The 15,878-nt window shown below is 39.5% G+C and overlaps 1 protein-coding gene across 1 annotated transcript; it reads right to left on the bottom strand.

Annotated features, from left to right (window-relative positions):
- Positions 1 to 1,417: 1,417 nt before the first annotated feature.
- Positions 1,418 to 15,463, bottom strand: ABHD14B (abhydrolase domain containing 14B). Its single transcript, XM_060239979.1, has 4 exons — positions 15,332 to 15,463; positions 12,902 to 13,137; positions 5,625 to 5,866; positions 1,418 to 2,949 (listed from the first exon to the last, which is right to left on the bottom strand). Exons 2-4 carry the CDS (start codon positions 13,107 to 13,109, stop codon positions 2,767 to 2,769), a joined length of 633 nt encoding a protein of 210 aa, XP_060095962.1. The 5' UTR covers positions 13,110 to 13,137; positions 15,332 to 15,463; the 3' UTR covers positions 1,418 to 2,766.
- Between the last annotated feature and the right edge of the window lie 415 nt (positions 15,464 to 15,878).

Raw genomic sequence — 15,878 nt, 5'->3', positions numbered from 1 at the left:
GTGCTCATGATACAGGAAAGGAGGTGAGCAGAAGGCATCTGCTCTGCTGAAGCTACCATGTCCCTGTGTGACAATAAGATAATCAGAGAAATCCACTTTCGCCCAGCACCTGCTCCCCTGAATTGCTCTCAATCTGCTTGCAATGAACCATAACCTCTAACATTTTGGTCAGGCCAATGTGGTATGGTACAGAGGTTAGAGTGCTGGACTAGAATCTGGGAGACCCAGGTTCAAGTCCCCATTTTAACCTGTGTGACCTTATGCCAGATGTTTTCTTTGGGGCTAGCAAATCACACTATCTTAAATGAAGAGATCCATCTCCACTGCTCTGAACTTCCCACAGGAAGGACAGGATAAAAAAAGTAATAGAATCACAACTGAATATAAAAATGACCTTTTTCTTAGCCTGGTTATTTTAAATCCTTACCTGAAAGCATATTTATTTTCTTATACTCCATGTTTCTCATTGCAGGGGACCCAGAGTGATTTACATCATTCCCTCCACCTCCATTTTATTCTCACAACTCTAAGGAAAGCTAGGCTGGGAATGTGTGACTCGCCCAAGTCATCCATATGGCTGGGGGGCAGGGTTGAACCTTGGTCTCCTAGATCCTTGCTCAGCACTCTTAACTACTACACCACATTCTATTCAAGTTTTAGCCACTTAACTTCAGGGGTGGGATGTTAGCCTGAATTATTAGTGGTATGGTGCTCTGTTGCCTTCAGATGATCAAACACATTTCAGCTAAGGAGTTACACAGCACATTTTCTTTGCCATCAAGCAGCAGTCATTTTAGTGTGACCCCGTAGGGTTTTCAAGGCAAGAGACATTACCTGCCTCTGTATAGATACCCTGGTATTCCTTGGTGCCCTCCCATCCAAATACTCACCAGGGCTGGCACTGCTTAGCTTCCAAGATCTGACACACTATAACTGTGCATTAAGTTTAGCATAACTACGCATGATACCTTTACAGAACAGTGTTAACAAGTGATATCTGGTCATATTCTGGACACAAGCTATAGAAACCAAGCATGCTGATTTGCAGAAGCTTTGCTCACAAGTGGGTATTAGTCAATTACTTATTGATCTTGGCAGCAGAATTCATTACACATTTTTCTGCTCAAAGCATAAAGCAATGCTACCTTCCAGTGCTAAAGTCAAAACCAGTTCTATAATCCAAGCTGTAGATTGAATTCTCTCACTGTGCTCCACATTTCCATAAGTTAGCAGTGGAAACAGTTCCATTCCTCCTCACAACATTCCCACCCTTGTAAATCAGCTCCAGACTCCAGCAGCAAAAGGAGTCATGGGAAGCCTGAGCAGTAGAGTGCAAAGAAAGTTCACAGTATAGTGCTCCAGTTCCACTGGAAAAGAATGCAACATCAGTAAAAGCATCAGAGATAAAAAATCAGAGTTTTATGTGATCACAAGTTATTTATTTTGATGAAGAATTGATTATTCAGCAGGAACTCACATGGATCACCTACTGAATACATAAACCAGTGTCCTGCGTGGCTGATTTAATTAATTTTCTTTCTCTCCAGCTTACAGCTGATTTTATTCATTTTCTTTGTCTCTAGCTTTATTTTGAAAAGTCTGCAGTCTCTGTATTAACCCAAAGGACCCTTTGATTATATGCAGGAGAAAGTGGTTTGAGTATGAAGCAGCAATGGAACACTTTCCTTTCTGTTTTGAAGTGGATGAGCAATGCTTCCCCTCCAGAGTGCCCTGACCTTTCCCTTTCCCTGGCAGGACTACAGAGAGTTTCCTCTGCTTTTTCTCTATTTTTGCAACTGCAGTCAAACAGTACTCAGAATGTGTCCCATTGACGAGTCATTACACATCTTAGATGATTCCCTCAACTGTCTAATTTACACCATTCAAGACAATGATCACAGTACCCATGAAATCCAAGAGCATCACACAGTAAGCCATCACGTCTTGGACAGTCCAGGCTGCAGAAGGAGAATGTATCATTTAACATATACACATCATTGAAGAACTCAGGAAGGGGCGCGCTAAGAGATGTGAAGGATTCTATCACACAAAACGATAGTCTCTAAAGCCAGGGAGAGTGAAGTCAGCACTAGCTTTGCTCTCTGATGCTTGTTTATCACAAACCAAAACACCTGTCTGCCACTGTTGGCTATTAGTTTCAGTTTACTTTTGCTGCCCTACAGCAAGAAGCAACAGGTTCTGACACAGAACTGAATGTAAAGAAAGGAAAACTTAAAGTTCTGTCATCAAGAGAAGAGCGCACAAAAGAGATGAGAGGCAATGTCAAGGACTGAGAGCAAAGACCAAGGGGACTAGCTCTGAAAGACTGTTCAGTTGGGGAAATATACTGTTTCATCAATTTGGGCTGCTAAAAAAATACACATGAAAGAATCATAGTCATGGCTGAGACGTGGGGATGAGGATAAGGTTGATTTAATGGCTAGTAAAATTACAGCACTGATCCCAATTGACATAACGGGACAAATCCTAACATGTCAGTATGAAAAAATATGACCTAGTGCATCTCATGGCCAAAAGACAGAATGCTATGCTCACTCAGCCTATACAGTTTACCAAAAATTAGGCAGCAGGCACACTTTGGATGCGATATTATGAATTTACTAATCCGTTTAGTTCTGGGATTATTGAATAGTCCAGAATGTCTGCTGACTGAATTGCATAAAGAGAGCAGTCCCAAACATCTGGAAGCAGACAGATGTGGTAGTGACCAATGATGGCCCAGAGGATGCAAAGCCATTTTATTCTTCATTCTAAACTCTTGAGAAAGTTGAGCAGACCAAGGTGCCACTCTTCTGGCTTGTCCAAGTAACAGGCATGGCCTGCCCCTTTCATCAGCATCACCTTGTGATTGGGTAAATTCTTCAAGTTGTTCAGGCTGACCTCTCCCAGCTGGACATCCTGGTCCCCATATACAATGAGTGTCAGTGTCTAATGTGGGAAAGAAGGAAAGTAAAGTAGAGTCAAATCAACTAACAAAAAAAGTCTGTCCTCAGATTCCACTGACAACACACCAACTCTAGATAGTGTATTGCCTCTAGATAGGATTACAGTTTTGTGGGGGGAACGCCCACCTAGTAAAGAAGCTATGCAGCTGCCAGCTCCCTCTCTGATTATTATTGCTGTTGTTATTGCAGGCTCAAGGTGGATTACATTGTGCAAGTCAAGTACAATCAACAGGATGGGTCATCCAATGAACCGTGCAATAGGTTTTGGAGAACAGAAATCTGAAAACAAAAATCTCAAATAATGCTGAAACAATGCATGACCTTTTAAATATGATACATTAGATGGTATAGAACAACCTAGTCTGGAGCATGTTTACAATACCTTTACCAATGCAGCTTTCTAACTATTTCATTGCAGTATAGCCCTATTTACCTGTGCAAAAAGCCCTCTTTAAAACTTGCGTTTTGCATAGTCTGCAAAAGTCAGGCGAGGGGAAAACCATGCCAGAGGGCAGGGGCAACAACAAAGCATGTACAAGTATAGTATGGGCACATCAATTTTGCCCATTTGCTAGATGGTAGCTGCAGAAGGCCCTGCTGGGCTGAACAAAGCTGTTGTGGTGGAGCATAGGGACAGAGACAGTCCTGCAGATGAGGGACAAAAGCCATGAAGGGCTTTGTAGGTGGTAATCAATTCCTAGAATTATGTGCAGTAACTGATGGGCAGCCAATGAAGTGACATCACAATGGGAGTGATATGGTGATATGAAGCGGATATGTTTTGCCAAGCATTTTAATCTAACTGGTGTCTCTGAATGGAGACACCTCTGTAGAGTGCATTACAGTAGTCAAGTCCTGCAGGCTGCAGATAGATCCAGGAGGAGCAAGAACAAAACATAACTATTGTCTACATTCTGATGTGTTGGAAGTTAGATAGCTGGAAAAGTTTTCTGAGCATATTTCCAGAGAGATATGTGACAGAGGGTCAAAATTTCCAAGCCTTTCATAGAAAAAACATTTCTTGCACTGATCTTCTCTGTGTCCATAAGACAGGCCATGGTAAGTGTAAGACCTATGTCAGCCACCGCACAAAAATCAAAAATACATATATGTTACAGCTCTTGCTTTGCTCACTGCCTTCCAAGCTTGTCCTCTTTGCCTTACAATGGATTGTTACAGTTAATGTTAATGAACATGTTAAAATCTTTGGCTTGGAAATTACTTCCATCCACATAACATGACTTCCTCCCTCTCCCTGCAGCCCCAAATGCCCCTGAAATGCTGTCCTTGGGGGATGGTGGACCTCCCCCTGCGAATGGCTTAGAGGGGGAAGAATCATAGGTCTATCACAGGAAAGGGGAGTTAGCAAAAATCACCTGTACTTCCATCCACAGAATTTTTAAGCAGGCTCCAAGTCATTGGTACATTTTATCCAGGATTGAAGGAAATTCCTCCAGCATAAGAAGTCTTCCTGCAGCCTAAGTGGCTCTTCCATTGGAGGAAGGTTTCAGACCAGTATTTATCATACCTATGAGTGGCCAGGAAATTGCATCAAAATGCACATTTAATTCCATTTTGCACACACTGTTGATTAGGCAATAAGGGACTTGTTATAAGTGTGCTATCCCATAATTGCTTGGTTATGTAAGAAAATCTGATGTGCTGAAAATGAAGTTAACATATACATAGCTTCCCCAGTACCATGGAGACTTCAGTGTAGATAGGTTCATCATTCATTCATTGACTGAAAAGAACTTGTCCCTGCTCTCAGGTAACATTTCCTATACACTAACAGATGACAGAGGGCTTAATTGTACGTCATTAGGAGTTAGGTAGTGTCCAGGCATTTACTGCAATTAGAATTCACATATCCCCCCCCCCCCCCCCAAAAAAAAAAAAAAAAAAGAAAACCCATTGCATTCTCTTATGATCAAAGAAGTAAAGATGAACATATGAACATATGAAGCTGCCTTCTACTGAATCAGACCCTTGGTCCATCAAAGTCAGTATTGTCTTCTCAGACTGGCAGCGGCTCTCCAGGGTCTCAAGCTGAGGTTTTGCACACCTATTTGCCTGGACCCTTTTTTGGAGATGCCGGGGATTGAACCTGGGACCTTCTGCTTCCCAAGCAGATGCTCTACCACTGAGCCACCGTCCCTGCAAACAACAGTGGAACTTGTGTCACCAATCCAGTAATGGAGAGAGGCTGTCACAGCAATTTTCACATTTTCATAGCTCTTAATAAAGGGGAGTAATGAAGGAATTCCTGCATCTCACACTCCTCACTTCTTCCAGCAGTCTTTAAGGTGCTACAGTTAACCAATACAAACAGAACCATTCTACAGGCTTCTCTGTTTGTGTCACTAAGCAGGCCTGCATATAAGCCTGCTTTGCCTGTTTCAAAGCATCTGAGAATGAAGAGGCAAGCAGTGCCCTCTAGTGCTCAACTGGAACCCCTCCCCCCCTTTTTATTACAATTCTGTGCCTGCTGTGTGGCTGTCACAGACAAGATGCCTATCCATTTGTCTCACTGTTTTCTGAAGCCTCTGCAACTTCTCTTAATTGCCTCCCAGTTCTTCCTAATTATCATTCATTGAAATAAGATCTGCTCCTGCTTTAACCTTAGAATCCCTCTCCAACCATCGTTGGTAGACATACTTTGACACTGGCATACTGTGTGGCTGGGAACTTCTCTGTGCAGATGGGTGCCACTGGGATGTAGGCCTTGAGCAGCTCACTGTGCTGGAAAAGGAATGGAAGTGAATACATCCCACTGAGAGATGGGCTGATGACCACAGCCTGGTCTAACAGAAGGGCCTCGAATACAGACTTCAAGAAACTGCTGGGTGCTGGTTCTCCAATGGGAGCTGGAGCAGTAGCATCTTTGGAATTACCCAGACCTGCATCACAAAGAAAAAGACATTCCATTTTACACACAGCAGGTGAACAACCAGAATAAACTCCATTTAGGGGCTCAAAAGCAGAAATCATCCATGTGACAAGTAGCATGGCGTTTTGCAGTGGAATAGTCCCCAAGGAATGAGCAACAATTCAAAAGAAGCAACATCATTTGACACCAACAAGCATCAGAATACCCTGGATTCTGGCTCTGGGTCTAGAAAGGGTCATTTCACATGCTAGATTTTCAAGTCCAAGTGTGAACATCAATGTCAGGGAAGAAAACAAGAATGATCCTAGAGTACATAGTAATGTTGCATTATTAAAATTAAGCAGGCCTCAGGCTTGCAAATGCTTGGATCAGAAACTGCCTGGGAACCCCATCGTAATGCCATTAAGTTTTCCAAAAGAAGGGACTTCCGGGGGAGGAAAATGTCAAGCTGAGCTGTCTCTCATAATGGGAGCAGGCTGGAACTTCTGTTCGGGGTAGTGGAAGGCAAATTAATGCCTATTGCCTACTTTTCTCAGTTAGAGAATAGTCCAAGGCATGCACGGAAAACTTTGAAGAGATTTACCTTGGCTTAAAGGGAGTCCTGAAGGGGGTCTTCTTTGAGGCTTTGAGGGGTCTCAAGGGAAGTTGCATAGTCATCGTCTGCAGAAGTGCCCAGAGTCATTTATTTGACATAAGCTCGTCAGGATCCTAACCTTCTTGGACATTGCTAAACATCTAAAGCTTTGAAAGACCAGTGGAAACTTGGATAATTGGAAGAAAAGGTACAGAAGATTTTTTTTTCATTCCGGAGCTATTTATAGCTTAAAGGGACAAAAATAAAAGGTGGGAAAAGGAAATATAGAGAGCTTGGAAGAAGAGGAAGGAAGGGGTGAAATTTGGACTTTATAAATATAAAGGACAGTGTTAACAACTGCTAAAAAATGAGAAGGAATGTATTGTTTTGTTTACTTGCAGTTTGGAAGTAAAAGCAACATCATCATACTGGAACAGACCTGCAGCACATCTGTGCAAGACAGGAAATACGTCAAGTATCGTGAGATCTCCTTGTGAGTTGGTGGCAACAACAACAGGAAGTAGTAGAAAGAAAACCTACTCTAGCAATATATACCATTGAGAAACATCGGCAGCCATTGCTGGGAGGCTAAATTAAAAATATTGTTTTAAAAAGAATTTGGGACATTAAATATTGTTGGAATCAACTGAAAAGAGGGTAAGAAGATAAGTACTATTGGTCATATACTCTGTGGGCTCCTAGGAAATTTTTAAAAGGAAAGAGAAATTTTAAGAAGTAGTAAAAAGTTGCAGCCGCCATTTTGGAAATTTTAAAGACTTTTAAAATAAATATCTGGACTTTGGGGGCTCAGAGGACAGCGAAATTGGGCTTGCCATAAAGGGCAAGTCCTAATCTTTTGAACATGATAGATTGAAAATTGGTGAGGTCAAAAATTTTGTCATTTTTTGAAGGTTTTAAAAATTTTAAAAATTCATATCTTGGCCTAGGAAGCTCAGAGGAAGATGTAATAAAGCTTATTATAAAAAGCAAGCCCAAATCTTTTGAACCTGACAGAAATTTGAAATTTGTGAGATTAAAATGTTTGGTATTTTTGAATTTTTTCTCTCTCTAAATGTCTGAAGCCAAGCAGACCTGACAAAGGGCTCTTTCATTAGAGAAAATGCAGGAACAATTGGATGCCATGGAAGCCAGAATAATGAAAGGAGTTAGAAAGATGATTGATGAATCAAAAGAAGAAATTATTGCAGAGATGAGAAAAGACATGGAAGATCTCAAAAAGGAGACTGGGGAAACAGTTAAGAAAGTGCAAGAGGTAGAAGGAAAAATGAAAGTATATGATACCACCTTGTTGAAAGTTCAAGAAAAAGTGACAACTCATGACTGCAAATTGAGATACGTCTGAGAGGAGTACCTGAAGTGGGGGATGGTGATTTGAAAGGATATATAATAAAAATAATTGCAGAATTCTTAGAAGAAGACCCTGATGAGACCAAAAATATGTATGACTAAATGTACAGAGTGAATTCACTCTTTGCCAAGAAAAACAACCTACCAAGAGATGTTGTTATAAGATATATGACAAAGGAAATGGTGGGAAGGATCATGAATAAAAATTTTGAAAAGACATTGATAGTGGGAGGCAGTAAAGTGAGAATCATGAAGGAGTTGCCAAGGCAAGTGATAAATGACAGGAGAACATATAAAAAGCTGACAGAAAAATTGAGAGGATAATTTAGATGGATAATACCTGAAGGCTTGAGCTTTGAACTCCAGGGGAAAAGAGTCACAATTACAAATGCGCAGGAGTTGCGTAGATTTTTTGAAGAAAATAAAGAGTTTGCACCATGATGGATTACAAATTATTGTCTTGGAATGTTAATGGACTAAATTCACCACAAAAAAGAAGGGCAACATTTCATTGGATTAAGAAACAAAGCTGTAATATAATTTGCTTGCAAGAAGTACACATTAAACAAAAGGATTATAATTTTTTATGGAATAAACAACTGGGACTAGAATTTTATTCATTGGCTGAACAGAAGAAAAGGGGAGTTATTTTCTATATTAAACAAGCATTGGAGCCCAAATTAGTATTTAAAGATAAGGATGGAAGATTTGTAGCAGTGGAGATAATATTAAATGGGGGGAAAACGTTGTTATTGGGACTGTATGCGCCTAATGGAGCAAAGGATGCCTTTTTTAAAGACATTATACAACAATTTGATGAGTTGACTTATGATCAAGTATTGCTAATGGGAGACTTTAATGGAACAGTTAAGAATTCATTGGATAGATCTGGAGGGAAAAAAAACGATGGGAAAGAAGGGAAATTGCCAAAATCTTTCTTTGAATTGGCTAAACAAGAAAATTTAGAAGATATATGGAGAAAATTTAATCCTGAAGTGCGGGACTATACTTTTTTTTCAGCAAGACATAAAACTCTCTAGAATTGACATGCTGTGGGGAACTAAAGACTTAAGTCTTATAACAAGGAAGATAGAGATTTTACCTAAAATTGGGGCCGACCATAACCCAATAATGTGGATTACAAAATTGTCCAAGAAATTGAGAAGATGGAGATTGAATGAAGATTTGCTACAGAATAAAGAAACAGTGACATTCCTAGAAAAGGAAACTAAAGCTTTTTTCCAAGTGAATGATAAAGAAGATATTGATTTTCAGACGGTCTGGGATGCTTATAAAGCAGTAATGAGAGGAGTGTTGATTACTTTGAATAATAAAGACAAAAGAAGAAAAGAAAAACAGTTAATGGACATTCAGAATGAAATAAAGAAAAAGGAAGGGGAGCTGAAAAAAAGACCAGGGAAAAAGAAAATCTTAAGGGAAATTACAATATTACAAACTCAATTGAGACATTTGTTGAATAAAGACGTGGAATGGAATTTGAAAAGACTTCAGCAGAAATCCTTTGGGGGAGCAAATAAGCCGGGAAAATATTTGGCTTGGCAATTGAAGAAAAAGAGAGAAAACAGAATTGTGGTAGATGGAAGAGAAGTGGTTACTCAAGAGGGAATAAAGAGAGAATTTTTTAAGTACAATGCCAAACTGTTTAAAGGTGTCAAAATAAAGAAAGAGAAGATGGATGAATATTTACAAAAGTTAAAAATAGAACCTCTAACTGAAAATATGAGAAAAGTTTTGAATGATCCAATAGAAAAGATAGAAATTGAAGCAGCAATCAACGCAATGAAAAATGGAAAAGCTCCTGGGCCAGATGGATATACAGCTAAATATTTTAAAACTCTTAAGGATGAATTAGTACCAAAATTGCAGAAGCTGATGAATATAATAAGAATAAAAGGGAATGTACCAAATACATGGAAAGAAGCTGTTATTTCTTTGATACTTAAAGAAGATAGAGATGCCACGAATGTAAAGAATTACAGACCAATTTCATTATTAAATAATGACTATAAAATATTTACAAGAATCTTGGCAGAACGGCTTAAACAACATTTGATAAATTTTGTAAAGGAAGATCAAGCAGGCTTTCTTCCCAAAAGACAAATAAGAGACAATATTAGGACAGTTGTAAATATTGTAGATTATGAAAGACATCCAGAAAAAGAAGTAGCATTATTCTTTGCCGATGCAGAGAAAGCATTTGACAATTTAAGCTGGGACTTTATGTTTGCTGTAATGGAAAAGATGGAGTTAGGAGAAAGCTCTATAAGAATGACAAAGCAATATACTCTGAACAAAGGGCAAGGTTGTGTGTTAATGCAGACCTTACAGAAGAAATGAAAATTAGCAAAGGTACTAAACAAGGTTGTCTGCTTTCACCATTGTTGTTTATAAGGACTCTTGAAATTTTATTGATGCAGATTCAAGAAGAAAAAGATATAGAAGGTTTAAGAATAAAAGTATGTACTTACAAATATAGAGCATTTGCTGATGATATAATGTTTATAAATGAAAACCCCATACAAGTTACACCTTTGTTGTTAATGAAAATACAAGAATATGGGGAGTTGGTGGGACTTTCTATAAATAGAGAAAAATAAAAAATTTTGTGTAAGAATATGCAGTTGAATAGACAACAAGAATTACAAAGATTAACGGGCTGTGAAGTTACCTCTAAGGTAAAGTACTTAGGGGTGGAGATAACAATGAAAAACATTGATCTGTTTAAAAATAATTATGAGAAGTTATGGCATAAAATGGATGAAGATATGCTAAAATGGAACAAGCTTAATTTGTCATTGCTGGGTAGAATAGCTGCAATAAAAATGAATATTCTACCAAGGATAATGTATTTGTTTCAAACTATTCCTATTGTGAAGGATGCCAAACAATTTGATAAATGGCGTAGAAAAATTTCAGAATTTGTGTGGGCTGGGAAGAAGCCAAGGATTAAAATGAAAATTCTTTCAGATGCAAAAGAGAGAGGCGGATTTCAACTACCAGATTTAAAATTATATCATGAAGCAGTTTGTTTAGTATGGATGAAAGAATGGATAACGCTGTTAAACAAAAAAACTTTTAGTGTTGGAAGGCCATGGAAATAAATTTGGCTGGCACGCATATTTGTATTATGGAAAAAAGAGGATGGATGGTCTTTTCTCTCACCATTATATAAGGAGCAATTTATTAAATACATGGATAAAATATAAGAAATATGGAGATGAGAGAAGACCTTTATGGATTGTGCCAGCTGAAGTGATAAAGATAACGGATAAGACAGGTGAAGAAAAGTGGCTGTCATATAATCAATTATTAAAAATACAAAGTGGGAAAATAGAACTGAAGACCGCTGAAGAATTGAATCATAAATATGATTGGTTTCAAATGCAACAAAAAAAAAAGCTTGGTGGAGAATGACATCAAAACTGAAGGAATAAGGAAAGAACAAACAGAAATGGAAAAAGTTCTGCTTGGAGACAATGAGAAACTAATTTCAAAAGTATACAAATTACTTTTACAATGGTCTACAGAAGATGAAGTACTGAAATCTCAAATGATAAAATGGGCAATCAATGTAAATAAAGAACTAAAGATGGAATCTTGGGAATATTTGTGGAAGAATTCTATGAAACTCGCAACATGTCAAAGTATTAAAGAAAACTGTTTTAAGATGATATATAGATGGTATATGACTCCTAAAAAATTAGCGAAGATGAATAACAAGATGCCAGACAGGTGTTGGAAATGTAAAAAGCATGAAGGTTCTTTCTACCATATGTGGTGGACTTGTGAAAGAACTAAAACGTTTTGGCAGATGATCCAGCAAGAGATTTCTAATATTTTGGGATATGAGTTTAACAAAGTTGCAGAGACTTTTCTGTTGGGATTACAAATGGAAAAATTTCCAAAAGAAGATAGAACTTTAATTTGGTACTTGCTCTCAGCTGCTAGGACATTGTATGCGCAGTTGTGGAAGCAAGAAAAAATACCAGAGAAATGGGACTGGATTATAAAAGTTATGTCATGGAGTGAAATGGACAAATTAACAAGAATATTAAGAGACTATGATTTAGAACTTTTTAAGTTGGAGTGGGAAGAAGTTCAGAAGATACATAGAAAAAGAATGGAAAATAAAGGGACACTGGACAATCTTTGATAATGATTAAGTTTTTAAAATAAGAGTATAACTTTTGGTTCTTTAATAGTTAAGGGTACCTTTAATATTTGTTTTTCCTTAAGTAAATAACACTGGCGGGGGTCAAGTAACGGGGGGAGGGGTGGGGGAAAAAGTAAGATATGGGGTAGATAAATTTTTCTTTTTTAAGTTGTAAGATATAGATATAGTTTTGCTACCATATGTTACTAATAAAATTGTTTATAATTGAAGTTTTCCAAAAGAAGAACAGGATATAAACACAATTAATAAATATAAAACAAGACTACTATGATGATGTATAAAACTTGGCAAGACAATAGAGCACTCCAGATACAGGTGTCAGGATGCTGCCTATTCTAAGAAGAAAGAGGAAAATAGCACTAGGTCCACTCTGTATGTTACACTCACAGGCACATTACTACTGCTGGGCCTTAACAGGTGCCACCAAGGTAGCTGGCCATGTTATCTATACATAGGTCTAAACAAACTGTCATTCTGTATCAAATGCAACAGGCCATACCTCATAGCTAGCAAGAAACCATCTTCTATGGACTACATTGCTTGTGTCTGTAAGTAACCCTGAATACAAGCCTGCTTTGCCTCTTTAAAGTTGTCCATGAATGAAGAGGCTGGCATGTTCTCCACTGAATTCACTGAGGAATCTTCTCCAGTTTTATAGCCTGTTGAATGCTTGTACTGATTCAGGGGAGAAGATGTAAACAGCCATGGTGTGGTGGGAGTTATATTGGACAGGAGGGAACATAGACTTTGCTCCTGGTCAGGCACCTAAAGGCTACAGACAATTTTGTTAGAAGAGCTTGTAACCAAGAGGGCATGAAGAGAGAATAAGAAGGCAGTACCAGGATTTTTTGGCAACTTATTTCCAAAATGTGACCATTGTGATGGTCTCCTCACATACCAAGACACACCTGGTAAGTCAATAGCTACAGCACGGTATCCAGCTTCAGCCAGTTTAGACAAAGTCTGCAGATTGAGCCACGTCTCTGATGAAAAACGAATGCCATGCAGCAACAAGACAGAGAGACGAGGGGCCTGCTGAGCTGGCTTGGCCTGCCTGTAGAATAGATTCTGTCCACCCACTGTTACAGTGCCCTCAGTCAGCTGTGTGGCAGCCATCGTTTGAGGACCGTATTTTCCAGGAAACCTGAAGGGAAGAGCAACAAAAAAGAACATGAAGGAGAAAATTAAAAAGTGGAAAAGACTCTGGCCCACTAGCTACTTTTGGAGGGGGGAAACTAGATTCTTTCATGCTTGGCCATGAGTAAATGCCATGGTACTAGCTCTCAGAGCCAGTTCTTCATTGTATGTTTGAAATTCAGGAAGAAAGCCCTGAAACTACAACATACACACACCTCTTTGTCTATACTGAAATGCACAGCTGTCATTTAAAAACAGATAAAAACTAAGAAAGGGCTGGATCTCCAATTCTGAATGTTTTCAAGGAATGTATGCCAAATCTAAATGCAAATTATTTTTATGCATGTATTGATATCTGTCTTGAAGTACCTTGATATCTGTCTTGAAGTATAACAATGTAAAGTACAACAATATAAATGTAAATTATTTGTGAAGTGCCTGGATTAGCTCCAGGAAAATGACATTAGAAAATCAGAACTTAAAAATGACTCTTACTTTATTCCAAGCGTATTCTGAGGCATCCCCCTTAAAACAAAAATAATCGTGGGGTTTGAAGCTTCTTGTGACATCCTTTTTTTCATTTTACAGTGTTCTTCCTGATTTTTCCTCTCCCAGAACTGGTACCAGATGTGTGTGTGTATGTGTGGTGGTGGGACTGGACTGCCTTCTGGATAACTGTTTGGTTTCCCTATATTTCCTTCTGCCTCTGTGGCCCATATGTAAGCCCAAGACTTTGAAACTCTGAAAAATGCAGCCTGAGGAATGACCACATGCCACTCCCACCTTCAGTTTGGAGGAAGGCAACTGGCATCAAATAGCTTGTGGGACATGGTGGCCTGACTAAAGTGCACTTGTTCACACTCTTAAAGAATCATGCATGCATCCTGCAACCTGTTAGAATTTGGAAGGCGGAGGTTATCAGTATAGTCCCAAAGAGAGGACATTCTTCTAAATCCATTGAAGTCAGTGCCTTAGAAGTGTTAGAATTTCACTGTAAATACATTGCAGAACACACCCTTTTTGAGTGGAAAATCTTGCAAAACTCTGGCCTCCATGTGACTACATATTCCTTGTGGAGTTCAGAAGAGACTGTATCTGAGTGGAGAAGGAAAGATCAATCCCCATCATTCCTCAGCTGCTCAGTAAGTATGAACCATCACACATGAATTTAAAAAACTGATGATCTGCTTGAGAATGGATCAGGACAGTCATGAAAGTTCTATCACCTTCACACAGGACACTTTTCAGTGGAGTCAGGCCAGTTCTCACATTCAACTACCAGTAGCCAAATACAGAGAAACAATATGCATGTAGGTGGGAGCCACTCATCCCCGTATTTCCCTGCAGTGAGGAACAGGCTCAAGTCTGCTACAATATGTAATTAGGGCAGTAGGAGGATGGCAAGCATGGAGCAGGTGATCTGTGCGACTCTGGGGCGCTAAACCCACAGAACTGGTTTGCTCCATTATTTTTCCTTGGAACATGTGACCAGTGAGAAAACCACATTTCAGCAACTGCAGATTATATTACCCTAAGAAAGCACAACACGGTCTGCGTTAAGGGAAATGCATGTGAATCCCAAAGAGCCCTTAAGACATCTCCTTTCAGTACAATCCTAAACGGACTGACCACTGAAGTTAACGGGCTCAGAAGAACAGCAATGTTAATCATAAACGCAGACTGAGTACGTCGTCCAAACAGAATAGCGCTACATAAACTGGAAAAGTAGAATGTAATTGCCCAGCCAAGATTTCATAACAAAAGATTGCATTCCTGGATGTACTTCCCTAGCATCGCACTGCAACAGAAAGCGCACTTTTTTGCTAGTAAACTACCATCAGTACGATTCTGAGTAGACCAGCATAGGAAGGTTCCGCCCCTGGAGCCATCGGAAGCAAGTCTACGCATGGGGTATGTTCCATTTTATTAACTGCAGCCTAAGTAGCTTCTAGGAAAAGTTCAGAAGCAGGCAGCTTGCTCTGTAGAGAAGAATGTCCTTCGAACTGCGGCACACAAATCGTGGCGGGGTACAATTACACCTGAAGCAGCTAGCCCTTTTCTGTAATGGCTAATTCATCTGAATGTATGAATAACTTTTGGGAATGAAGGCCAGGAGGAGGAAAGAAATAGAAACCCGATTGAAGCCGTTTCCTTTCTCAAGCAAAAAGTTGGAAAGTGAAAGCGTTAGAGAGATACGCTACCTGATCGAGAGAGAACGCAAAACGATCACCAAGAGATTTGCTGCTTCTCGGAGCTTCCGGGGTCCAAAGGTTTTGAAGGAAGCATGAAGAGTGAAAAAGGACAATATAATAAATAAGAGGGAAGTTCCAACGTTTCTAAGCAAAAGTTCACACGAGCACTAGGGACACCTACTGGACAGAAATAGCTATGTGCTTTAGGCTCATCTTGAAGCGTGGAGGATTATAACGGGTTGAAGAGTCCCGTGGCGCAGACTGGTAAAGCTACAATACTACAAGGTAAGTTCTGCTCACGACCTGAGTTCGATCCCGGCGGGAAGCTGTGGGTTTCAGGTAGCCAGCTTTCGAGGGTTGACTCAGCCTTTCCATCCTTCCGAGGGTCTGTCAAATGAGTTACCTGGCTTGTCCTTGGGGGGAAAGTGTAGATGAGTGGGGGAAAGGCAATGGCAAACCACCCCATAAAAAAGTCTGCCATGAAAACAACCTCACTCCAGAGTCGGAAAAGATTGGTGTTCACACAGAGGGGACTACCTTTACCTTTTGTAACGGG

The sequence above is a fragment of the Heteronotia binoei genome, chromosome 5, assembly GCF_032191835.1.
Source record: "Heteronotia binoei isolate CCM8104 ecotype False Entrance Well chromosome 5, APGP_CSIRO_Hbin_v1, whole genome shotgun sequence".
In the NCBI taxonomy this organism is placed as follows: Eukaryota; Metazoa; Chordata; class Lepidosauria; order Squamata; family Gekkonidae; genus Heteronotia; species Heteronotia binoei.
The sequence above is the reverse complement of the archived record's forward strand: the minus strand, read 5'-3'. Positions and strand labels throughout refer to the sequence as shown.

Excerpts from the sequence above, each read along its gene's own strand:
- ABHD14B (XM_060239979.1), bottom strand. The coding sequence starts at position 13,109 with ATGGCTGCCACACAGCTGACTGAGGGCACTGTAACAGTGGGTGGACAG. Across the intron at positions 5,867-12,901 it reads TGTAGCTATTGACTTACCAG|GTCTGGGTAATTCCAAAGAT; the intron begins GTGTGTCTTGGT and ends TTTGTGATGCAG. Across the intron at positions 2,950-5,624 it reads CACAGTATGCCAGTGTCAAA|ACACTGACACTCATTGTATA; the intron begins GTATGTCTACCA and ends TTCCCACATTAG.